Source organism: Rhinatrema bivittatum, chromosome 5 (genome assembly GCF_901001135.1).
Source record: "Rhinatrema bivittatum chromosome 5, aRhiBiv1.1, whole genome shotgun sequence".
NCBI lineage: Eukaryota > Metazoa > Chordata > Amphibia > Gymnophiona > Rhinatrematidae > Rhinatrema > Rhinatrema bivittatum.
Window position 1 is genome coordinate 12,521,240 of NC_042619.1, and position 24,898 is coordinate 12,546,137.

Sequence of the window (24,898 nt, forward strand, 5' to 3'; positions counted from 1 at the left end):
TAAAACCCGATTTTTCATTTTCAAAAATATGCAAATCCAAGCAGGTGTCAGTCCGTGCGTGCGTGTTGTCACCACGGTTTCCCCCGCACACCCTGAATTTTCAAGGCGGACCTATGCACAGAAGCCTGTTTTTGAAAGTTCAGGCTAAAATCTCTGTGCACTTTCTTCATGCAGACTTCAGTCCTATACGAGCTGCTGAATGTGTTTCCCTCGTGGTATGTCCTGCTCTCTTTGTAAGACCCCCTAATTCCAATACTGTGAATCTGAGAATGAAGATCAGAGAGCACTGTAAGGAAATGAAACATAAAGTTATTGACCTGCACAAGATAGGAAAAGGCTACAAAATAATATCCACGTGCTTGGATATCCCAGTGAGCATTAGTGGATCAATTGTGAGGAACTGGAAGCTGCATCGTACCACTGCCTAGTCAAGGCTGTCCCTAAAACGTCAGCATCTGAGAAAGGAGGAGACTTGTGAGGGAAGCCACAGAAAGGCCAACTAAAGGAGCTACAGAGTTCAGTGGCTGAGACCGGAGTGGAGGTGCCCCAGTGAAACGTATCAAGAGCTCTGCATGGGAGGATGACTAGAAAGAAGCCATTGCTGCAGGAGAACCACATCAAAGCACGTCTGAAACTGGCCAGAAAGCATCAGTGACCCACCTAAAATGTGGGATAAGGTTTTGCAGTCAAGATGAGACAAAAATGGAGCATTTTGGCCAAAATTCAAAATGCTATGTGTGGCCAACCCTAACACTGCCCATTCCTCAGCAAACACCATACCAACAGTAAAGTATGGGGGTGGCAGTATCATGTTGTGGGGATGCTTTTCTTCAGCAGGGACTGGGCATCTTTTTAATAAAATAGAACGGATGGATGGTGCGACGTACAGGGAGATACTGCAAGACAACCTGCTTCAGTCTGCTAAAAAACAAACTTGAGAGAAAGTTCAAAGTTTTTACTGATGGAAGTTGGAGTTGATGACAGTATTGTGAATGTGCATCTCTAGTTGATGATTTCCAGCATAACCTTTGAGGCATATGTGGAGGACAGATGCCACGCAAGATCTTAAAAGCGAGCACCAGAAGTTTAAACATACATCGTAACCTCCTGGGTAAGTAGTGAGACGTCAAAAGACGAGGAGCAGCTGATTCCCATCTAGACCCACCCCTAACAATTCTTGCTACCATGTCCTGGACCAACCTAGGAAGTGTTTACTAATTGTAAGACTATGCATCATGGTCCGCTTGCTTGAAGTTAACGCATCCTTTCTGATCTGCTACTCTGATCATTTTATCAAACTTGTTTGGCAGTGAAATCACACTGCCTATGATCCTGCAACCCCACTAGCTTCAAGGGATTGTTTTATTCTGTCCTGATGAAGTACTTCCATTAATTTACCCACCACTGATACTAAATTAACAGGTCTGAAGTTTTCTTTCCCCTTGATCACATCGTTGTGAAGTAAATCTACATCTTAAGAACATAAGAAATGCCAAGCTGGGTCAGAACAATGGTCCATCAAGTGTGAAAAAGACAACTGAGAAGGGGATAAGATAAAAGCTTATATAATCCATGAGTAGAGTGGAACAAGTAAATAGGGAGTGGTTCTAACATTAGGGGACACTCCAGGAAATGAATAGCAGATTTCAAACAAACTGGAAATGTTTTTTCACTTATGCGCTGTCAAGCTGTAGAATTTACCACCAGAGGATATGGCCAAGGTGTCTTGCATAGCGTGGTATAAAAAGGATTTGGTCAAGTTTCTGGAAGAGAAGTCCGTAAACCATTATTAGCTAGGTAGATTTGGGAAAGCCATCACTTATCTCTGGTAGTGAGCAACAAGGACTGGATCTGCTGTTTTGGGATGAGACAGGATGCTGTTCAGTGGCATGATTCGGCATGATACATCTTATGAGCCCAGCATCCTGTCTGACAGTCACCAGATAGGAAATCCTATTCCATGTGCTTCATTCCCAGAAGCAGGCGATGGAGACACCTAAGGCTAATGGATCTGTCCTCTGGAACAGGGCTTCTCAGCTCATTCCTCTGGACACACCTAGCCAGTCAGGTTTCCAGACTGTCCTCAATGACTATGCATGAGAAATTTGCATACAGATCTCTCTCATGCATATTCATTGTGGATATCCTGAAAATCTGACTGGCTAGGTGAGACCCCAGAACTGTGAGAACCTCTGCTGTAGAAACACATCCAAGCCTTTTCTTACACTCTGCTAAATTTCTAGTCCTGACCACATTTTTTCAGCAGAAAGTTTCATAGTTATGTGGTGACTGACGAAATACTTTTCTTGCTCTTCCTCTCCTTGTTTCGTATTTGTTTCTTCCTAGGAATTGCTCCGGTCCTACCACTACTGTTTAGCCAGCCCTCTTATTCTCCCCATTTCACAATCTTCCATTCTATATGTGGTATTTTAATTGCCTTCAGATCCAGCACAAATGGAAAAACCAGGACAATCATAATTGGACCAAGGCAGTCAGGAAGGGCGGAGTAATTAGCACATACATGTATAGCAAATGCAACGTAGCTAATGCGCGGCAAACATCAATCCCTGGTCAATACATCTTGGCAGAAAAAGCTTTTATTGGAGATAGGTCATGCCAATGATATACATTAGTCAAGCTTTTGTTGTAGCTAGGTCGCGCCAGTGATATACATTAGTCAAGCTTTTATTGTAGCTAGGTCGCGCCAGTGATATACATTAGTCAAGCTTTTATTGTAGCTAGGTCGCGCCAGTGATATACATTGGTCAAGCTTTTATTGTAGCTAGGTCGCGCCAGTGATATACATTGGTCAAGCTTTTATTGTAGCTAGGTCACGCCAGTGATATACATTAGTCAAGCTTTTATTGTAGCTAGGTTGCGCCAGTGATATACATTAGTCAAGCTTTTATTGTAGCTAGGTCGCGCCAGTGATATACATTATTTATTTATTTATTTAACATTTTTCTATACCGAACTTCATGACAAGCTTCATATCAGGCCGGTTTACATCAAACTTGGGGGTTAACTTAACAAAAAACCATATAACAAGAAGGCCGAAGCGCAGATACAAATAACAGGGGGAATGAACTTGGAGGCTAGAGTAGCCAGGAAATAAAGGACAGAATAAACTGGAGAATGAACATGAATGGATATGCAATTACTGGGTTGGACATTAGTCAAGCTTTTATTGTAGCTAGGTCACGCCAATGATATACATTAGTCAAGCGTTTATTGTAGCTAGGTCGCGCCAATGATATACATTAGTCGAGATTTCTTGCAGTCGTAATTGGAGCCATGTTTTTGTTCCTTGCTGTAATCAGTCACCAAGATATAATCACAGACCAGGAATGCATGAATGTGCAGAAAGCGATTCAACAGTTAATTTTTTATTTTTTTTATTTTAACCTATCAAAAGCGCACCACTTAACTGAACTTATCTTGGATAGCAAGGCCATCACTAGATAGTTCCCAGGTTGGCTCACTTGTGGTTTGTGTTTTTTTAAACAAGTTTGATAAGTTCTGTTCTGGGTTTTTTTTTGAAATGGAACTGTTGAATCACTTTATGCTCATTTTTGCCTTGCTAGGCTGTGATATCTTGGTGGCTGATTACAGCAAACACCAACTTAAATATATTTACAGATATACTGGCAGTTCATCGTCTCTATATCCTTGCCCTGTTTGATTTGTAGGGATCAGCCCAGTTTTTTGTGAAGGGTCACCAAGTTTTGATTAATGTTAAAAAAAAAATAAAAAATCCTCGATTAATGGAGTAGCTTGCTTACGAGCTGGAGCAGTCGACTGAGAAGGTTCAAATCCTGCTTCTCCCACTGACCTTGGTTGTGACCTCTCTGTGTTGCCTCGGGTACAATCCATATGTGTTTAAGCCCTTTGGGGCAGGGAACTCCTGAATGTAAATCACCTTGGGCTGGGACTTTGACGTTTAAGTAATTAAATCTGAAATCCAAATCCCAAAACCAGCTAGTCTAACGCTGAAAGAGCTTTTAATGCTTGGAAAAAGTAGGCTGTGACCGGTATATTTTTTTATAAACTGGATGTAGCATCTCTAAAAATCCTAAGGTCTTAAAGCTTTGGAGCCAGACATCCTCTCTCGCCTCTCCGTTTTGGGTTGTCATTTGAGCCTTTGGCTGAGGAAGTGACAATGGATGATATAAGTCAAATTATGAAAGGAAGTGCAGATATAAAGGCAGTCGTTTTGCTAATGACACGTTCTTGCTCTTCTAAGCCTACCTCGAATTTACGATTGTCATTAAGGAGCTCAAGGCATATGGTAATATATTGGGCTTTAAAGTTATTTATATTAAATGCTACAGTTTTTATGTAACTTTGTCCAATTACACACAAGAATTGTTGGCAAAAATGGGCCAGGTGTTACAGTAAATATTATTTAGGAGCTGGTATCAGAGGATAATTTGTGACAAATTATTCTCAAATTAAGCAAACCTAGCGACATTGAAATCTGGGATAAGTGTAACATAAGACTTGCTATACTGGATCAGACCAAAGGTCCATCAAGCCCAGCATCCTGTTTCCAGCAGTGGCCAATCCAGGTCACAAGTACCTGGCAGGATCCCAGGGGGGGAGATAGATTCCAAGCTTTTTATCTGAAAAATAAGCAGTGGATTTCTGCAACTCTACCTTAATGATGGTTAATGGACTTTTCTTCTTCCAGGAACTTGACCAAACCGTTTTTAAATGCAGCTACACTACCAGCTTTCATCACAGCCTCTGGCAACAAATTTCAGAGCTTAATTATACATTGAGTAAAAAAAAAAATGTTCTCTTATTCGTTTTAAATGTATTACCCAGCAACTTCATTCTGTCCCCCCTGGTCTTTGTACTTTTTCAAAAAGTAAACTGATTAACGTTTACTCGTTCCATTCCACTCATTTTATAAACCTTGGACTCTGGGGTACATTTCTGATTTTTTTAAAAGAAGTTATTAGTTTCCCCACTATTTTGTGGACTGATGAAGAGGAATCAATAGCTGGAACCTGAGGTTTTGGGTTTCTTTTTCTTGGATTGATGGATGGATCTGATTTGCCACTGCCGATATTCTTTGTAAAATCCCATAAGGAAAACAAAAAGGTTGAACCTAATATCTTAATTTTAGAATTTAGAAAGGGAAGGCACTGACAAAGCCTGCTTTAGCTTCTTCCTGAGATTTTCTCCGAATTGTTGGAGAAATTGCAAACCAGTGGGGAGTCTAATGCATGTGTGATAAGTTACCCCAAAATTGGACTGTTTTTTTTTTGGAGAGAACGTCGGAGGATAATGTAAATTGAGAAATAGATCTTGAAATCCTGAAATTTTTTTTTTTGGTCTTAATAGTAGCTGAAGTTGGTCTTTAAAATAAGGAAATTAAATCTCCCAGTTTTAAAATGGAATCGGGTGCACCGTCTGCCAACGAATGGTTTCTTTGTGTTTAGGGAGTAGATGGTATTCAAGCTTAGGGTGGCGTCTTCGATTGGCAAGATAGGGAAACCCATTTTGGAGATATTTAGCTATAGAAGTATGCGCAGGGCTGTAGGTTTGTATTTGTTTCAGTATCTGTGGAGAAGCGAGAGAGAGAGAATGTGCACTATAGATCCTGGAAGCCTCTCGAGTTGTACTTAATTTTGTGAGGTTGTAAAAGATACGAAATTTATCTGACTTGTTGGAAATTTGAATTTGTTTTTGTGGCTTTCTAACATTCTTCAGTTGTGAAAATGCATATTCATTTGGTTTTTTCTTGAGAAACTCAAAAGAAGTAAAAAAAAAAAAAAAAAACCCCCAGCTGACTCTGGTGCTGGTTTGTTCATTTTGAGAGACTCTGTGCGTAAGATCTTTAACCTCATCGTTCAGGTCTGCGAGCGCTTGAGGCATACCAGCGCCGGTGAGTTTCAGTTCGGCGCTCGGCTGCTGGAGGCACAGTTTCTTAGGTGTGGTTAACTCCTGACATCTTAGGCTCTTGTTTTGTTGGTTCTTAAGGTCCCTGAAGTTTTGTCAATGCCTTCCATCCTAGAGGTTAGGTTACATGTAATCCTTCATGCCTTAATACTCGTTTTATTTATTTATTTATTTAACATTTTTTTATACCGACCTTCATAGTAAATAACCATATCGGATCGGTTTACATTTAACAAGGGTATAACTGGAGTAACAATTCAAGTAAACGATAGATAACAATAGGTAGGAATAAGTCAAAGTTACAATCAACAGGGAAAGAGAACTTGGAAGCTTGCAACAAGCTGGAAAGAAGATAAGGCAGGAAATAAGTATAAAGTGATTACCATAGAGCGTACGGGTTAAAAGCTTAAAAGGTGCTTTAACCTGGAAGTGTCAGAGTTCATTGTTCGTGAGTATAAAATGCCAGACCGAGTAAGAGTGAAGGACAGCTAGTGATTGTCTGGTGGATCGGTGAAGGCTTGGTGAAAGAGCCAGGTTTTAAGTCTTTTTCTGAAAGTTAAAAGGCATGGCTCCAATCTGAGATTTGATGGGATGTTATTCCAGATAGATGGGCCAGCTATCGAAAAAGCTCTGTCTTTGGTCGTAGAGAGGCGTGTGGCTTTAGTGGGGGGAAATTTCAGCGTGCCTTTGTGAATATCTCTGGTTGGTCTGTTCGAGGAGTGGAGTTTGAAAGGGATTTATGTGCCAAGCACTTAATCTCCAGGAATACCGAGTTCCCCAGAACTGGGACGGAGAAACTAAAAGCTTTACATCTACTGGTGGTTAGCTTAACGGTTCCTAATAAAGGAGCAGCCAGCAGGGCATGTTGTGAAGCTCTCCTGACTGACTGGATCTTGAATTTGATCCAATCCAGAGAGCTTCTGAGCATCCATCGATCACCCTACTCCTAGGCTGGAAATCCTTTCCTTCGGTTTCAGCTCCACCCCTGCCGACAAGGCCAGGACTGGCGTACCTATCCACAGCAGTTCTGACTCCATCGGGTTCAGGTTGTGTTATAACTCGTCAGCCAAAGCTGCAAGACCCCAGGGGGTTTTAAATGCAGCACTGCCAAAACTTGGTCCTCGTCAACTGTAGCAGACCGCTGAAAGTCATCCGTGAACAGGAAGCAATCGATGCCGTACCCTTTAACAATGTTCCCAACTGGGCTAAGATAGGGGGTAACACCTGCCCGTGGGGCACCCCGTACCCAGGCTTTATAGGAGAGAGGTGGTCGGTACCCCTAGAACTGATCTGACTTCTCTCTGTCCATACCGAATTAAACCATTTCCAAGCTGTCCCATTAGCACCAGTAGCCACCACCAACATTTAGTGGTGAACGGTATCTAATGCTGCAGACAGCTTTAGGAGTAGAAAGAACAAATCCTCCCCTTTGTTTGCATTAAGCAAGGTCAGTAGGCTGCTTTTTCTCCCATGGCCTTTATGAAAACCAGATTGAATGAGGTTTAATGCAGTCGTTTCTTCCAGGAATTCAACAACTGCTGATACACAATTTGTTTTCAACTAGCGTCCTCCAAAAAGGGAGCGGTGAGACTGGCTGATAGTGGTTCAGTACCCTTGGAGCCATCCTTCACTACTTTAATATTGCTCTGACGATCCCCTTCTTTAAGGATGTTGGCAAGGAATTTTGAGTCGAGCCAGGCCAGCAGCTTCCTTTGATCAATCTCAAAGAACGGGTTTATTTCTTGCAGGATCATCTTCATTCCCCCAACAGCGACTGCCCTAAAACCTGTAAAGGGGGCCTCACTGCCAACAGTGTCTCCATTCATTGTCTTCAGTCACATTTAAAAGCTCACGGTAAGTAGGAGGTAACTCAGGAGAGAGAAGGCGGAGCAGAGTATTTGCGACTGATCGGAGAAATCTGCTGTGAAACCAGCAGAGGAGCTGGCAGCCACTAGTACAGCCCTTTCTCCATCTGGACAAGCTCTCGGATACTTAGCTGGGTGGAGCAATGCTTGTTCTTTGCTTTTTCATCCCTTTGCATGGGTTTTACAATGATGCAGGTCCCGCACTACATGCTCCTTAGGCCACTTGTTCTCCAGATGTCCAGATTGCCACTAAAACACTTAGAGCGCTCATGGTGCCGGTTGCATTTGACCATATGCCTGAGAGAGGCACCACTTAGCTCATTATTCCTCCTTTAATTCGAGAGACGCCAGCTGCCTCCAGGATCTCCATGCCACTTAGAGAGTTTGTATCCTTGAACCTAACCTGCATTTGGAATATACAATGCTTTGTAAGAAAGGGGCATGGCCCCTGCAGTTCTTTTAGGATTGCAGCTATGTAATCTGTCTTTCCCTCCTGTGGGGTTTGCAACCCAAAAACTGTCAAGTTGAAGGGATGTGTATACCTTGGACACGTGGATTGGGGATCGCCGCTACTAATCCTTGTTGGCCCTTGATGGGCGATTTGCATCTCAGGAGTTTGAATGGTTATGTTTGAGTCCTGCGTCATTGGCCCGTGTCGTCGTTCACCTTGATTAGCCACACAGGCTCGTTTGGTGACTGTAAAAAGGGGTCATCTGAAGTTAAGCGAGCTGGTGGGGGATGTGGCCCTCTCTGCGTCCCCACCTTGTTGATGAGTTGCTGTGCGTCGGCAGTTCCCCGCTGCTTGGCCTCCCAGAGCGACTCACTAAATACTCGTTCAGTTTTAAGCAGGCAGATTTCACAGCGATGGTGGAAAAGATCTTCCTGCAGTGCTGTGTCCTAAGGTTTTTATAGCTTCAGTTTCTAAGCTTGCTGATGATCCTCCATTTTGATCTGTGGTTGGACCGGAGGAGACGGGAGCGTTAGAGCGATGCCACCACTTGTACTGCTGGAACCCAGCCTCTAGCCTATATTAGGCACCGCTCATGTTAATTATGTTATTACCCCCATATATCTTAATCCAAGTTAATTCGACCTGTTCATTGTAAGACATTTACTTGTCATTGTTGTTATTGTTTAAAATGTAAACCGAATTGATCAATAATTTTGTTATTGGAAAGTCGGTATAGAAAAATGCTAAATAAATAAAATAAAAATTACTTGAAAATTCAGACACATTCAGTGCGAGGGCTCTAGTGATAACCTCTCTCTCTATTCCTCTGATTCGTAACTTGTTTTTGAAAGAAGTTATTCATTTGGTCATGTAAAGGACCCAGCAAATACCCAAAAGTTTAAAAATATATTTATATATTTTCATTCCCAGTGCCTGGGGGTAGCTGGGTCACAAACCCCAGGGCATGCACTGCAGCCAGCACTCTGTTCCTCTGCCCCGGCTCCAGTGTGCGCTCCCAGCACGGCTCCCGGCTCTGCTCTGCATCCTGTACAAACCCCAGGGCCATGCACTGCAGCCAGCACTCGGTTCCTCTGCCCCGGCTCCAGTGTGCGCTCCCAGCACGGCTCCCGGCTCTGCTCTGCATCCTGTACAAACCCCAGGGCCATGCACTGCAGCCAGCACTCGGTTCCTCTGCCCCGGCTCCAGTGTGCGCTCCCAGCACGGCTCCCGGCTCTGCTCTGCATCCTGTACAAACCCCAGGGCCATGCACTGCAGCCAGCACTCGGTTCCTCTGCTCCGGCTCCAGTGTGCGCTCCCAGCACGGCTCCCGGCTCTGCTCTGCATCCTGTACAAACCCCAGGGCCATGCACTGCAGCCAGCACTCGGTTCCTCTGCCCCGGCTCCAGTGTGCGCTCCCAGCACGGCTCCCGGCTCTGCTCTGCATCCTGTACAAACCCCAGGGCCATGCACTGCAGCCAGCACTCGGTTCCTCTGCCCCGGCTCCAGTGTGCGCTCCCAGCACGGCTCCCGGCTCTGCTCTGCATCCTGTACAAACCCCAGGGCCATGCACTGCAGCCAGCACTCGGTTCCTCTGCCCCGGCTCCAGTGTGCGCTCCCAGCACGGCTCCCGGCTCTGCTCTGCATCCTGTACAAACCCCAGGGCCATGCACTGCAGCCAGCACTCGGTTCCTCTGCCCCGGCTCCAGTGTGCGCTCCCAGCACGGCTCCCGGCTCTGCTCTGCATCCTGTACAAACCCCAGGGCCATGCACTGCAGCCAGCACTCGGTTCCTCTGCCCCGGCTCCAGTGTGCGCTCCCAGCACGGCTCCCGGCTCTGCTCTGCATCCTGTACAAACCCCAGGGCCATGCACTGCAGCCAGCACTCGGTTCCTCTTCTCCGGCTCCAGTGTGCGCTCCCAGCACGGCTCCCGGCTCTGCTCTGCATCCTGTACAGGGCTGCCAGGTTTTTGGGAAAGAATAAGCACTTTTTTTTTCCAAAAGAAAAGCCTAAAACACGTGAGATTTGACATAGGAGTTGAATTTTCTGCATGTTTCTCCGTTTTAGCATCTTGCAGGAGGGTCTGCGTGACAAACTTTGCACATCGCCTCGCTCTCATGGCCGACAGCAGGCTGAATGCAGGCTTTTCTTTCACCTTCCTCTTCCCAAGCTTTGCAGGACCTTTAACCGCACTTAGCCCAGTCCTTTACTTTAGCCATAGGAGATCAAAACCATGTGATCGAGTAGCAGGCAGTGACAGAAACAGCAAGCAGGGACCGGCCTTCTTACAGAGGTGATCTGCAGGGATAGGAAATGAGGAGAAGAAATTAGATGAAATCAAAAGGGGTGTAGAACAAATAAATAAATAAAACCACCAGCCCCTCGTACTCAGAGCACATCCCTGGCCCCCACACACTCATTCCCCTCCCCCTCCCAGCACATCCCTGGCCCCCTCACACTCATTCCTCCCCCTCCCAGCACATCCCTGGCCCCCTCGCACTCGTTCTCCCCCCCCCCCCCCAGCACATCCCTGGCCCCCTCGCGCTCATTCCTCCCACTCCCAGCACATCCCTGGCCCCCTCGCACTCATTCCTCCCACTCCCAGCACATCCCTGGCCCCCTCGCACTCGTTCCTCCCACTCCCAGCACATCCCTGGCCCCCTCGCACTCATTCCTCCCCCTCCCAGCACATCCCTGGCCCCCTCGCACTCCTTCTCCCCCCCCCCCCCCCCAGCACATCCCTGGCCCCCTCGCACTCGTTCTCCCCCCCCCCCCCCCAGCACATCCCTGGCCCCCTCGCACTCATTCCTCCCCCTCCCAGCACATCCCTGGCCCCCTCGCACTCGTTCTCCCCCCCCCCCCCCCCAGCACATCCCTGGCCCCCTCGCACTCGTTCTCCCCCCCCCCCCCAGCACATCCCTGGCCCCCTCGCACTCATTCCTCCCCCTCCCAGCACATCCCTGGCCCCCTCGCACTCGTTCTCCCCCCCCCCCCCAGCACATCCCTGGCCCCCTCGCACTCGTTCTCCCCCCCCCCCAGCACATCCCTGGCCCCCCTCGCACTCGTTCTCCCCCCCCCCAGCACATCCCTGGCCCCCTCGCACTCGTTCTCCCCCCCCCCCCCAGCACATCCCTGGCCCCCTCGCACTCGTTCTCCCCCCCCCCCCCCAGCACATCCCTGGCCCCCTCGCACTCGTTCTCCCCCCCCCCCCAGCACATCCCTGGCCCCCTCGCACTCGTTCTCCCCCCCCCCCCAGCACATCCCTGGCCCCCTCGCCCTCGTTCTCCCCCCCCCCCCAGCACATCCCTGGCCCCCTCGCACTCATTCCTCCCCCTCCCAGCACATCCCTGGCCCCCTCGCACTCATTCCTCCCCCTCCCAGCACATCCCTGGCCCCCTCGCACTCGTTCTCCCTGGCCCCCTCGCACTCATTCCTCCCCCTCCCAGCACATCCCTGGCCCCCTCGCACTCGTTATTCCTCCCCCTCCCAGCACATCCCTGGCCCCCTCGCACTCATTCCTCCCCCTCCCAGCACATCCCTGGCCCCCTCGCACTCGTTCTCCCTGGCCCCCTCGCACTCATTCTCCCCCCTCCCAGCACATCCCTGGCCCCCTCGCACTCGTTATTCCTCCCCCTCCCAGCACATCCCTGGCCCCCTCGCACTCATTCCTCCCCCTCCCAGCACATCCCTGGCCCCCTCGCACTCGTTCTCCCTGGCCCCCTCGCACTCATTCCTCCCCCTCCCAGCACATCCCTGGCCCCCTCGCACTCGTTATTCCTCCCCCTCCCAGCACATCCCTGGCCCCCTCGCACTCGTTATTCCTCCCCCTCCCAGCACATCCCTGGCCCCCTCGCACTCGTTCTCCCCCCCCCCCCAGCACATCCCTGGCCCCCTCGCACTCGTTATTCCTCCCCCTCCCAGCACATCCCTGGCCCCCTCGCACTCGTTATTCCTCCCCCTCCCAGCACATCCCTGGCCCCCTCGCACTCATTCCTCCCCCTCCCAGCACATCCCTGGCCCTCTCGCACTCGTTCTCCCTGGCCCCCTCGCACTCATTCCTCCCACTCCCAGCACATCCCTGGCCCCCTCGCACTCGTTATTCCTCCCCCTCCCAGCACATCCCTGGCCCCCTCGCACTCGTTCTCCCCCCCCCCTCCCAGCACATCCCTGGCCCCCTCGCACTCATTTCCCCCTCCCAGCACATCCCTGGCCCCCTCGCACTCATTTCCCCCTCCCAGCACATCCCTGGCCCCCTCACACTCATTCCTCCCCCTCCCAGCACATCCCTGGCCCCCTCGCACTCATTCCTCCCCCTCCCAGCACATCCCTGGCCCCCTCGCACTCGTTCTCCCCCCCCCCCTCCCAGCACATCCCTGGCCCCCTCGCACTCGTTATTCCTCCCCCTCCCAGCACATCCCTGGCCCCCTCGCACTCATTCCTCCCCCTCCCAGCACATCCCTGGCCCCCTCGCACTCGTTCTCCCCCCCCCTCCCAGCACATCCCTGGCCCCCTCGCACTCGTTATTCCTCCCCCTCCCAGCACATCCCTGGCCCCCTCGCACTCGTTATTCCTCCCCCTCCCAGCACATCCCTGGCCCCCTCGCACTCATTTCCCCCTCCCAGCACATCCCTGGCCCCCTCACACTCATTCCTCCCCCTCCCAGCACATCCCTGGCCCCCTCACACTCATTCCTCCCCCTCCCAGCACATCCCTGGCCCCCTCACACTCATTCCTCCCCCTCCCAGCACATCCCTGGCCCCCTCACACTCATTCCTCCCCCTCCCAGCACATCCCTGGCCCCCTCACAGTCATTCCTCCCCTCCTGACACCTTGCTGTAGCCAGCTGAGTGCCACCCTCCCTTTCTGCTGCTGCACAGAAGCTTCCGTGGTCACCCGTGACGCTGTTGCTTGCCGCAATGCCGTGCCGGGTCTGCCCACAGGCTCCTGTGAACGTTTGCAGCTCTGATTGGCTTACTGCTGCAATAATTTTGGCTGCGCCTGCTATGGACAGGCCTCATCGGCAGCAGCCAATCACTGCAACAGCAGAGCACAAGTCCCGCCCACCAAGCCCCAAAAAACGAGATTGGCAGGAAAAATCGCCCAATTAGAAGCAACCCGCGAATCGAAGAAGAAAAAAAAAAGCCCAAACTCGCGGGAAATAAGCGAGGTTGGCAGCACTGGTCCTGGCTAGGGATTCGCCCAGGAGGAAGTCCTGTGGCGCAGCTTGATGACATAAGCATTGTTTTAGTGTAAAAGGAAGCCCAGTTCACTTCCCACTCGCCTGAGCATCAGGTTCCTTCTGTTTGGTTTGCTTTGACCAGGACTTGTTCTGACCTCGCTCTGCTTGCTGCCTGCCTGACTTTATTGCTTCCTTAGTTCCTCACACCATCCTCTACCATCAACCACCACCAGCTGCTGGAGCCAGATGTGCTCGCAGATCAGGCAGCAGCAGGTCTGACAGTGACTCCAAGGGTTTACGCTTCCGCCCATGGACAGGCCCAATAGGACCGGAGGAGTGGCCGGAGGGAGCTCTCTTGCAGCAGTTACCAGGGTCTGGAAGGATCTGAGATCTGTAGGGCTTGGCTCTGGATTGCCAGTGCGATGGATGGGCCTGATAGGAAGGGAGGAGTATAAACTTGGGAAAAGCCCCGCTGAAGTGAAGGCTCATGGTGCCATTGTCCTGTACAGACGGGCTCCGATTGAGCTCGAAGCCAAAAGGGACAGCAGGACACTGCCAGGTCCAGAAAGGAAACTGCAGGCTCCGAAAAGCAAAACAGAATCCTCCAACCTTAAAGAGAGTCCTTTATATCTGACAGTCTCCTCTGTAGGAAGGAGAGCTCCTGTCTTGAGAGAGAAATTCTTAGCTGCTTTCAGCCTCCCATTTCTCCTCCTAGAGTTTGTGTTGGGAAATTAAAAATTGCTCAGTGCTGTGACAGCGCCCACCCTGCACCTGGTGCCTGAGTCTGCCGTGGCAATTGACCCCCCCCCCTGGGTTTTGCATGTCCTGCTGGCTAGTTAAGCCCGATGAAGGCTTTACAGGTCAGCACTTGGGGTGAGTAAGAGCTGATTTCGTATATTTGCATGTACAGGAATTGCATTTGATGGTGAAACTCTTGGGATGTTATGTTAATTCGTGTTCTGTTTTTATCCGTGTGATTATTCTGGGATTTACCGGGCTTTTCAAACAAACCAAAAAACCCCCTATCTAGCCCCCATGTTGACACATTCGGGTGCCAGGCTATCATCTCAGCAATAGAAATTAGAATTGGTGGCTGTCATCCTTGTGCACAGGCTTGTCTTTAATTCTTGCAATGCATATTCCGTAATATTACAATAACTCGTAAGCCGATTTGAGTATTTTCTCTGCACTACTGACCTGCCAAAATATTATGCTCTTAATCGGAGTTGAAGGGAATGTGCTGTATTAGCACAAATGTCTGTGGATAATGTCGTCGGCAATAAGCAGAATTAAAACTTGCAGCAGGAAGTACATTTCAGAGCTTGTACTTATTTCAGTGTCTGGAAGCTTCCAGTATTACGAATCCCAGTAAATTGCAGGCGCTTGCGTATTAAGCCCGTCTGAGTCCTAGGAGGGCATCTGTAAAAGCTAAAATCAGCAGAGACTGCTGCAGGGTGGACTCTGGCTCCCTAGGGCCCTCGCCACGTGGATCATTAAAGGACTTCTTCTTTGACCTCTCTTCCTCTCCACTTTCCATTTCCCTCATTCTTGTTTTTTTTTTTTTTTTTTTTTTTAAATGTTTGTACCGTTGTGCCATTTACACACCATTTCCCGTTACTAATTCACAAAGTAAAAGGTGCGTATACCAATTTATACTAACTGCATGCGAAGATTACTAACTCCCAATAGGGTAAGCCAGCTAAGGAGAGATTATGAATGTCTCGTTATGAATAATAATAATAATTTCATGATGTCGCTTGTTGGATAATGAGCGCTCCAGTGTCCTCCCTTTACAGCCAGAGCCACGCGTGTCTCCTCCTTGCCGAGCCCATCAGCTTGGTCACGGCACTTGACGAGTTCTAGCATTTCCTGAACCTCGCAGGCCGCGTCACCGGGAAATGTGATGTTTGCACCAGCGATCAAATGCTAATGGCTGTCAGATTTTGCAGACTCCCTTCTTGCCAGGGGTTTTGAGTTCCTCCTTGATTTGGGATCTAGACGATGCACAAATCTAACTTTTTTGTTCCTCTTTACCCCGCCCTGTTCTCCCCCCCTGCTGTGCAGTTTTACAGTGCTTCAGGGATGCCAACGAAGCACCTCTCGGACAGCGTCTGTGCGGTGTGCGGCCAGCCCATCCTCGTGGACGTCAGCGAAGAAGGGATCATAGAGAACACCTACAGACTCTCCTGCAACCATGTGTATCCTTTTTCCAAACTGCTGGGGTCAGGCGATGTAGGATGCTGCCATTGATTCATCCCTGAAAGAGGGAAGGAGAAGCGCGCTGCTGCCAAGTATGGAAGCCGCCTGGGAGTCCGGGAATGTTCACATTCCCTAACTGTCCACCACTCAAGAGCCGGGGGCATGGCTGCAGGGACAGCAGCAGCAGCCAAGCAGGATTGTAAAGCGTACAGGCCTAGGCATAGGACTGGCAGTAGCTGGAAGGGTTCTAGGCGCTGGCAGGTTTCCAGAGGTTCAGTACGTACAGTAACAGCTGAGAGGGGTAGATGTAGCACCGCTAGCTGGTAGTTATAGGGACAGCTGGTGGCAGGGAGAGGGGTGCATGGTCCTAGGGCTGACTGGCAGAGTAGTTTACAGAGAGGAGTGCTGTGAGTCTAATCAAGAAATGAAGCAAGAGGCTGAAAAGAAGCACGCGTCTTTAAAAGCGGGCTTGTGCGTCGTGCAGTCTGCTTGCTCTTCTGACCGTTTTGTCAGGCTCGGAGCGATGCGAAACGTGACTCGAGCTGGGTTCCTCCTGCCAGAAGCCCTGTGAGAAGGTCACGTCGCACGTGGGCTGGGTGGTTTACCACCGGAGAGGCGCAAGAAGTGCTGACTGGTGTCAGAGCGCTAGTGTGGGCTTTCCTGACACACACGCAGCGCTAAACTCTTCTACCCTGAGAGTTTTTGTGGCTTTTCTTGAAGTGTTGGAGAGCTCGTTTAGGTTTCCGGGCAGGTAGATCTGTGATGCATGGGGGGGAGGGGCGGAAGCTATTAAGTTTCCTGTGGGGAGTGAGAGGCAGCGCAGACGTTTCGGTGTATGGATGGTATGCACTGAGCGAGCAAACAGACCGATGCATAATCATTTTTACTTTACGTTTCCCCAGAAATGAATTGGAGAACATTTGGCTGCACCTCCCCCCCCCCCCCCCCCCCCGGGTCACTTTTTTTGCAGTTGGTTGATTTGACCCTGGCGTCTGCTCCCTGGGCTGGCCGGGGATGCTGCGGAGGCAGCGGTCAGCACGGTGGAGACCTGCCGGAACGGTGACGCCTGCTGGCCGGACTGCGGGTTACATTCTAGAGGGAGCCACGGACCTTGCCGGGCAGGGAAATTCCTTGTTAGTCGTGAATAAAGGCTCCTGGTTCTCTGCCCCGACAGAGGCCTGTTCTGACTGAGCTGGAATCCGAAAGGAACTAGAGAAAAGTCCTTCTAAGAACAGTGGGGAGATGTCCGTTTCCCCTGGTTGAAACCATTGTTTAAATGTTTAAGCCAGGTGTGTTTATTCTCTTCCTCTGCTGCCAGGCCCAGAGTATTGTGCTTTGAGCCAGGCAGCATTACAGCATCCTGTACAGTTCAAAGCATAACACGGTCCCTGAGCAGAAGACGAGGACACTGCCCAAGGCACTGCACTGCCACTGTCATCCCATGTGATGAGGTCCCAAGGGGTTCACGGGTTCCATGACCAGGAAGAGGACCTCAGCAGCAGCGCCAGTGCTAAATGATGAGGTCTCAGGGGGTTCACGGGTTCCGTAACCAGGAAGAGGACCTCGGCAGCAGCGCCAGTGCTAAATGATGAGGTCCCGGGGGCTTCACGGGTTCCATAACCAGGAAGAGGACCTCAGCAGCAGCGCCAGTGCTAAATGATGAGGTCCAGGGGGTTCACGGGTTCCTTAACCAGGAAGAGGACCTCAGCAGCAGCGCCAGTGCTAAATGATGAGGTCCCGGGGGGTTCACGGGTTCCGTAACCAGGAAGAGGACCTCAGCAGCAGCGCCAGTGCTAAATGATGAGGTCCCGGGGGGTTCACGGGTTCCGTAACCAGGAAGAGGACCTCAGCAGCAGCGCCAGTGCTAAATGATGAGGTCCCAAGGGGGTTCACGGGTTCCTTAACCAGGAAGAGGACCTCAGCAGCAGCACCAGTGCTAAACGATGAGGTCCCGGGGGGTTCACGGGTTCCATAACCAGGAAGAGGACCTCGGCAGCAGCGCCAGTGCTAAACGATGAGGTCCCAGGGAGTTCACAGCTTCCGCGACCAGGAAGAGGACCTCAGCAGCAGCGCCAGTGCTAAATGATGAGGTCCCGGGGGGATCACGGCTTCCGCGACCAGGAAGAGGACCTCAGCAGCAGCGCCAGTGCTAAATGATGAGGTCCCAGGGAGTTCACGGCTTCCGCGACCAGGAAGAGGACCTCAGCAGCAGCGCCAGTGCTAAATGATGAGGTCCCGGGGGGGTTCACGGCTTCCTTAACCAGGAAGAGGACCTCAGCAGCAGCGCCAGTGCTAAATGATGAGGTCCCAGGGGGTTCACGGGTTCCTTAACCAGGAAGAGGACCTCAGCAGCAGCGCCACTGCTAAATGATGAGGTCCCGGGGGGTTCACGGGTTCCGTGACCAGGAAGAGGACCTCGGCGGCAGCGCCAGTGCTAAATGATGAGGTCCCGGCGGGTTCACGGGTTCCGTGACCAGGAAGAGGACCTCGGCGGCAGCGCCAGTGCTAAATGATGAGGTCCCGGCGGGTTCACGGGTTCCGTGACCAGGAAGAGGACCTCGGCGGCAGCGCCAGTGCTAAATGATGAGGTCCCGGGGGGTTCACGGGTTCCGTGACCAGGAAGAGGACCTCGGCGGCAGCGCCAGTGCTAAATGATGAGGTCCCGGGGGGTTCACGGGTTCCATAACCAGGAAGAGGACCTCGGCAGCAGCGCCAGTGCTAAATGGCATCTTGCAATGGTGTGGGAAGATGTCGCGTGCATGGGCAGGAAGAAGATCCTGCAGCAGCACTGGAAGATGAACTGCCCACAGGGACCTTAGATCTTGCGGCAGGGAGTGGATTCCACGATTGGCGCGATGACACCAGAAGATGAAATGCCCATGGAGAATCCCCCTCCACGTTGCAGGCCAGAAGAAAATGAAGATCTGGTGGGGAGGATGTGACTAAGGGGGAGGAGTGAGTTTAAGGGAAGGAAGGAGAAGGGGGCTGAGTGAGTGAGGATGGAAGCGAGAAGGTGAGCGAGAAGGGATGGGAGGGGGAGTGAATGCGAAGGGAGGGCAGGAAAGTGACTGGGGGTGGGTGAGTGGGAAGAGAAAGGGAGGAGGAAAAGGATGAGGTAAAAGTGGGGAGGAATGAGACTATGGAGAGGGAAGGTGCAGTGCTGATAATGAGAGAGAACAATGGTGAGAAGTAGGGAGCGAGCGACGCTATGTGAGTGGGGGAGAGTGCAGGGCCAGTGGAAGGACTAGGCAGCCGCCTGGAGCGCCACAGTTTTGAGGATGGCATGGTAGTGGCAGGACTGTTACGATTGTGATGCCTTGTTCTTCCCTCCAGTGAAGTCCCAGAAAAAGAATTGGTCTCATGTGGGGAGAAGGAGGTGCAGCCAAAAGGAGTAGCACCGGCCCTCTTGGCTAGCAAAAAGGAGCAGTGTCAGCCTGCAGAGTCATCCCATTGCCTGTGGAGGCTGCGGCCACTTATGCGTTCTGGAAGGGGAGAAGAGTGAGCGTGTGTGAGCAAATGAGCGAGAGACCGTGTGCGAGAGAGCACATGAGAGCACGAACACATGTACGGTACGATAATGTGTGTGCGCAGGCGAGAGAGTGGCCAAAGGTTTGTTTTTTTGCTGTATGTTCAGTCCCACTCCTCCCAAAAATCCAGGACAATCTCCGGATGACTGGAAATCAAAGGATTCCAGGTGTGGAGAGCAGGGAATTTTTTTCTTCATTAGTTTTAATTATTACTGGGTTTTATTTAATGTCTGCTGTTTTGAAATTGATTTTTTTGGAACATTTTAAATATTTTTTAGTTCTGTTAACCAGCTGTTTGAAATATTGTTCTTTGTATTAGTATGCTTTTACTATTATGATTGTTTATATTGATTTTGTTTGTCATTTTATGAGGAATGTTACTGTTTTTCCATTGTTGCACTGTATACAGATTCTGGCTTGTTGTGGTTTCCAGTTCACTTTTTGTCTGCTCTTTTCTATTTAGACTACTTAGTCGCTCTATTCTGTATTTGGTGAGGGTCTGTTTGTGTTCTGTGTGTCACCCAGGTGAGGTATTCTGCTAGCATGTAGATTCTGTATCGGGATCTGTAGCAGCCTGGCTTATTCTGGTTTCCTAATAGGAGGTGTATTGGTATTTTAGGACCTGGTATAATACTTGAAATTGCTCCTTTTCATAGATAAGGTTGTTCCTGTTTGAGTGCTGGCAGCTAGTGCTGTTTTGATATGGCAAGTTTAATATATTGTAATTTGTAGGTCAGTTTATTCATTGCTTTCCTAGGCTAAGCTGAAACACTTTACATTTTACAGTAGACTTAATGCCATATGTGTTGCAGGTGTCTCTTTTGCAGGTTTTATTTTTCACTGGCACTACAGTAGTGCATGTAAATATTATATGCATGTTGTAACTGATATTTTTACCTCAGACTGTACTTTGAATGTCCTCTTTCACGAGATGTTTGTTACTGTAATTGCATAACATTTAATTATTTGGGGAGAGGGACTCGACTGTAAGATTCGCCTGGTGCGCCTAATACTGTGTGCACCCCACACACAGACCCGACCATTCATCCGTCTCCCATGTCCCCAGGCAGAAGATGCGTAGAGTTCCTGGGAGTGTGAGAGGGTTGCCAGCTTCCTAGAACAATATCTGCCCCCTCCCCCTGAAAGGGCCAAGCTCCAAAGGGACGTCCCCTCCCACACACACACTTTGACCTACATGGAGGGGTTCTAGGGTGGTGGGAGCACGTCTCATCCTTGTATCGAGCCCCTCTCCGATTCCAGTGACCCGTGTGCCTATGGTTCGGCTAGAAATAACCCTGAAACTGGCTTTTGTGTATCCCCAAAATGACGTCCTTTTCTGCACCCACCCTGAGAGCCTTACAACTTGTCACATCGCCAAAAGACCGGGATGGGATGATGGAGAAATCAGTCGTCAGCTTCCTCTGGCCATTAGCAACAGTAAAATACTATCGAGTAGTGATTTTCAGTCTATAAGTTGTCAAAATAAGTAATACTTAACTCTACACTGAAAGAGTGCTTTTTCAAACTACACGCTCTAAAAAAACAACTAAAACCCCTTCTTCACCTCACCGACGTTCGTACAGTTCTACAGGCCACTATCTTTTCGAAAATCCACTACTGTAACGCCCTCCTCCTAGGTCTACCCAAAAACACTACTCACCCGCTCCAAATTCTTCAAAATGCTGCTGCCCGTATCCTCACTAACAGCCGGAGACATGAACAAGGAATTACACCGGCTCCCTCTCGCATCCTGAATCCTGTACCAGACTCTTTCCCTCATCCACAAAGCACTACATAATCCCAGCATGAAATGGTTCGGTGACTCCTTACTATTCCACCCCACCTCACGACCGACCAGCATTCAATACCTGGCTACTCTACGCACCCTGCCCCCAAGCTCACTAACAGCCGGAGACATGAACAAGGAATTACACCGGCTCCCTATCGCATCCCGTATCCTGTACCAGACCCTTTCCCTCATCCACAAAGCACTACATAATCCCAGCATGAAATGGTTCGGTGACTCCTTACTATTCCACCCCACGTCACGACCGACCAGCATTCAATACCTGGCTACTCTACGCACCCTGCCCCCAAGCTCACTAACAGCCGGAGACATGAACAAGGAATTACACCGGCTCCCTATCGCATCCCGTATCCTGTACCAGACCCTTTCCCTCATCCACAAAGCACTACATAATCCCAGCATGAAATGGTTCGGTGACTCCTTACTATTCCACCCCACGTCACGACCGACCAGCATTCAATACCTGGCTACTCTACGCACCCTGCCCCCAAGCTCACTAACAGCCGGAGACATGAACAAGGAATTACACCGGCTCCCTATCGCATCCCGTATCCTGTACCAGACCCTTTCCCTCATCCACAAAGCACTACATAATCCCAGCATGAAATGGTTCGGTGACTCCTTACTATTCCACCCCACCTCACGACCGACCAGCATTCAATACCTGGCTACTCTACGCACCCTGCCCCCAAGCTCACTAACAGCCGGAGACATGAACAAGGAATTACACCGGCTCCCTATCGCATCCCGTATCCTGTACCAGACCCTTTCCCTCATCCACAAAGCACTACATAATCCCAGCATGAAATGGTTCGGTGACTCCTTACTATTCCACCCCACCTCACGACCGACCAGCATTCAATACCTGGCTACTCTACGCACCCTGCCCCCAAGCTCACTAACAGCCGGAGACATGAACAAGGAATTACACCGGCTCCCTATCGCATCCCGTATCCTGTACCAGACCCTTTCCCTCATCCACAAAGCACTACATAATCCCAGCATGAAATGGTTCGGTGACTCCTTACTATTCCACCCCACGTCACGACCGACCAGAAATCAATACCTGGCTACTCTACGCACCCTGCCCCCAAGCTCACTAACTTTCCAACTGCAGGAGCTCGTGCGCTCTCCACGGCTGGACCTGCTCTAGGGAAGAGTGTGCCAGGTGATCTTCACCCAAAGAAATGTAAGCAGGAACTAAAGACCTGGCCGTTCAAACAGGCGTTCGCCTAAATCCCGCCCCCGCCCTTCCCATTTAATCTGTCCACCCTTTTCCCTGCCATGCCCGACTCTCGCTCTGTACTTAGTCTGCAAAGTCCGAATATCCTCTTACCCTTTGTATAATCTGTAAAATATGAGAGAACTATTTTACACTGTATATAGTTATCTAAGTATCCAGTTTCTAATTTGTAGTAATTACACAGGTCCCTGTAAAGCGCTTTAAGCTAAGTTCATGTTTCATGTAAACCGATGTGATATTCCCAATGAATGTTGGTATATGAAAATCATTACTTTTATTTATTTATTTGATAGTGTGAACCCGCCGTGCCAGCATTCAAGCCATCAGTGAAAGGGGGCTCCAGATCACCTGAGATAGTGGCATAAATCAGCCGTTCCTGCTGGAGAGCTCAGTCTTTCAGACCTTAAACATATATCTTTCAGGTCCTCCGCACCCTTCTTCCATAATCCCCCCATCCCCCCTCCTCCAGAGCCCATCGGGCAGTAGCAGCAGCTCCTGCTCTCGCTCGGGTATGACTGCAGCGGGGGAACCGCAGGAGAGGGCGCGGCCCGGCCTGCTGCCTCTCTCAGCGCCCTCTTCCTGATGCCCAGTCTGCAGGGGGGGGGGGGTTGGGATGTGCCCCAGGACAGCGCCCGGGTCTCCCGCGGTCATTCCGTAGGGAGCAGGGAATCGTGGGAGAGCTGAATGATTCCAGTGCCACCCGCCATTAAATATGTACAAGGACAAATGTGCTATTCTTCAGTGCAAACAGGTTTGGTGTTTTGTGTGTGTTCCGTGCTTAATCTGAGATCTTTAGGATATCGTTCTAGATACTGTGTATAGTAGCACCTGAGGATGCTTGTGATATGCTCTGAGATGCTGTCTATTTTCAGATATGTCTCTGGCTAGCCTCCCCTGACCCCCCTCACTGTGCCATTTACAATTGCCTGGATATTTCTCCTCCTAAACCTTCCCAACTCTGTCACCTGGGCACGTCTGGCTGAGTGAGGTGGTGACCATTAGGTGTGTCTGTTTTTGCAGGGCCCCTGTCAAGGCGTGGACGAGCTGCCGGTGCAAGCAGTCTGAACCCGGTCTGCACGGTGTCACTGGGTTATTAGGGTTGGTTCTCTGGTTCCAGATGTTCTCTGCCCGTTCAGCTTTCACGCTCTCTCGCTCTGGGCGTGAGGGATGCAAGACTAGATGTCACCGTGGTTTCCCTTCCTTAACCGCTGCCGTTCTCCAGGTTCCACGAGTTCTGCATCCGCGGCTGGTGCATTGTGGGGAAGAAGCAGACGTGTCCGTACTGCAAAGAGAAGGTGGACCTGAAGCGCATGTTCAGTAACCCGTATCCTTTCCTGAAGGGGAGCGGCAGTGGCCGTGCCTGTGCGCCTGCTGGCAAGAGAAACGATGAGTTGCCCTTTGCTGGTGAGGGTTGGGGCCATTTAGTCGGGACAGAGTGATTTGCTTTCGGTAGTAACAGAAGGGACCACCACAGTGAGTGAGAGAATATTTTACAAAATATAAAAAGAAATGGGATTTCTGAAGACAGAATGGGGAGAGAATGAGGTCCTAAAACTGCTCTTAAGCAAGGGCTAGCTGTAAGGAGTAGACATTGGCTATGCTTCTTCAGGGCTTAAGGGGTGGGTTATTTATAGTGCCGTCGGTGTACACAGCACCGTGCAAGAGAAGGAAAGCAGAGCAGACAGAATGCACAAGTTTTTATACAAAGAGGTTCCTACCCCAAAGGGCTTAAGAGTCTGGGTGAGGCCTTGTGACATAAAAGCTGAGAGAGGATTAAGAGGCAGAGTAGGAAGCCAAGAGCTAGGGTGGGAGGGCGTGGGGTGGCAGCGGGGAGAGCACGTGAAGGCCTTGATGGAGAAGCAGGTTTGAAATGTGATATTGAGGATTCAGCAAAGCCGGGCCTTTCCCGCATGCACGTGAGCGGGGAGATTTCGTCGCGCTCTGTGTCACACGATTTGGGTTTCGGGATACAGAGGAACTTCCTTCTTTCGGTGGCTGCCTCGTCCTGAGGTGTTTGGTGCATTCCAGGTAGTGCAACCTGAGCCGCCTTTCACAAAAGGAGGTCAGCGTCGTAGGTGTTTGGTGGAAGACGGGGGGGATGAGGGAGCGAGGCTTCCCGCTGCTGCCTGAGACCTCCTGAGGCCGTGTTATGCAAACACACAAGCCTAATGTGAGCCCATCTCCATTTCCTTTGCATCTTACTCCATCAGTAAAATTAGATCTTATTAGCTCATGCTGACGGAAGCAGAGGGTGCTGTGTGAGACAGCCCTGAGCGCTGGAGGTACAGCACCTACGGGAGCGCAGAGGTTTCCTTTTATGTGACTCGCGGTTCCCTGGCTGCACTGCGGCCACTGAGAAAACGTGCTCATAGGCCGAAGCCTAGTAAAGACTGAGCCGAGGAGATGGCCTGTTTCAGGGGTTGTTCCTGATTTTATTTCGTCAGAAACATCAGGCATGCCCAGTCACAGCAGTCATGCTATGCTTTGTGTTAAATATTTTTAAATTAAAAACTTAGTTCGGTGTACTGAGCACAAAACGTAGCCGTGTTGGTGCCGTACTATGTCCAGTATATACTTCAAACATTTTAAATTGGCTTTATAAATTGTTATATTGAATCAAGCAACTACAAAAAAAATATAACAATTTAATTTTTATGATCAATTTTTTTATTTCCAACACTTTTTTAATATTGATTACAAAATGTCAAAAAAATTACATAAAA

General features: G+C 50.0%; 2 protein-coding genes across 4 annotated transcripts in view; both read left to right on the forward strand.

Annotated features, from left to right (window-relative positions):
• RNF121 (ring finger protein 121) overlaps positions 1-24,898 on the forward strand; it is a 96,063-nt gene that overhangs the window by 48,961 nt on the left and 22,204 nt on the right. For 2 of the 3 annotated variants that reach the window (XM_029602017.1, XM_029602018.1), the window contains exons 7-8: positions 15,464-15,597; positions 23,398-23,579. In XM_029602017.1, the coding sequence (XP_029457877.1) occupies positions 15,464-15,597; positions 23,398-23,579 (316 nt within the window). The remainder of the gene's footprint in view (positions 1-15,463; positions 15,598-23,397; positions 23,580-24,898) is intronic. The other variant, XM_029602019.1, reaches the window with a different exon arrangement.
• On the forward strand, positions 19,501-23,391 carry LOC115091805. Its single transcript, XM_029602020.1, has 2 exons — positions 19,501-22,597; positions 23,196-23,391. The coding sequence occupies exon 1, from the start codon at positions 20,931-20,933 to the stop codon at positions 22,083-22,085; it is 1,155 nt and encodes a 384-aa protein (XP_029457880.1). The 5' UTR covers positions 19,501-20,930; the 3' UTR covers positions 22,086-22,597; positions 23,196-23,391.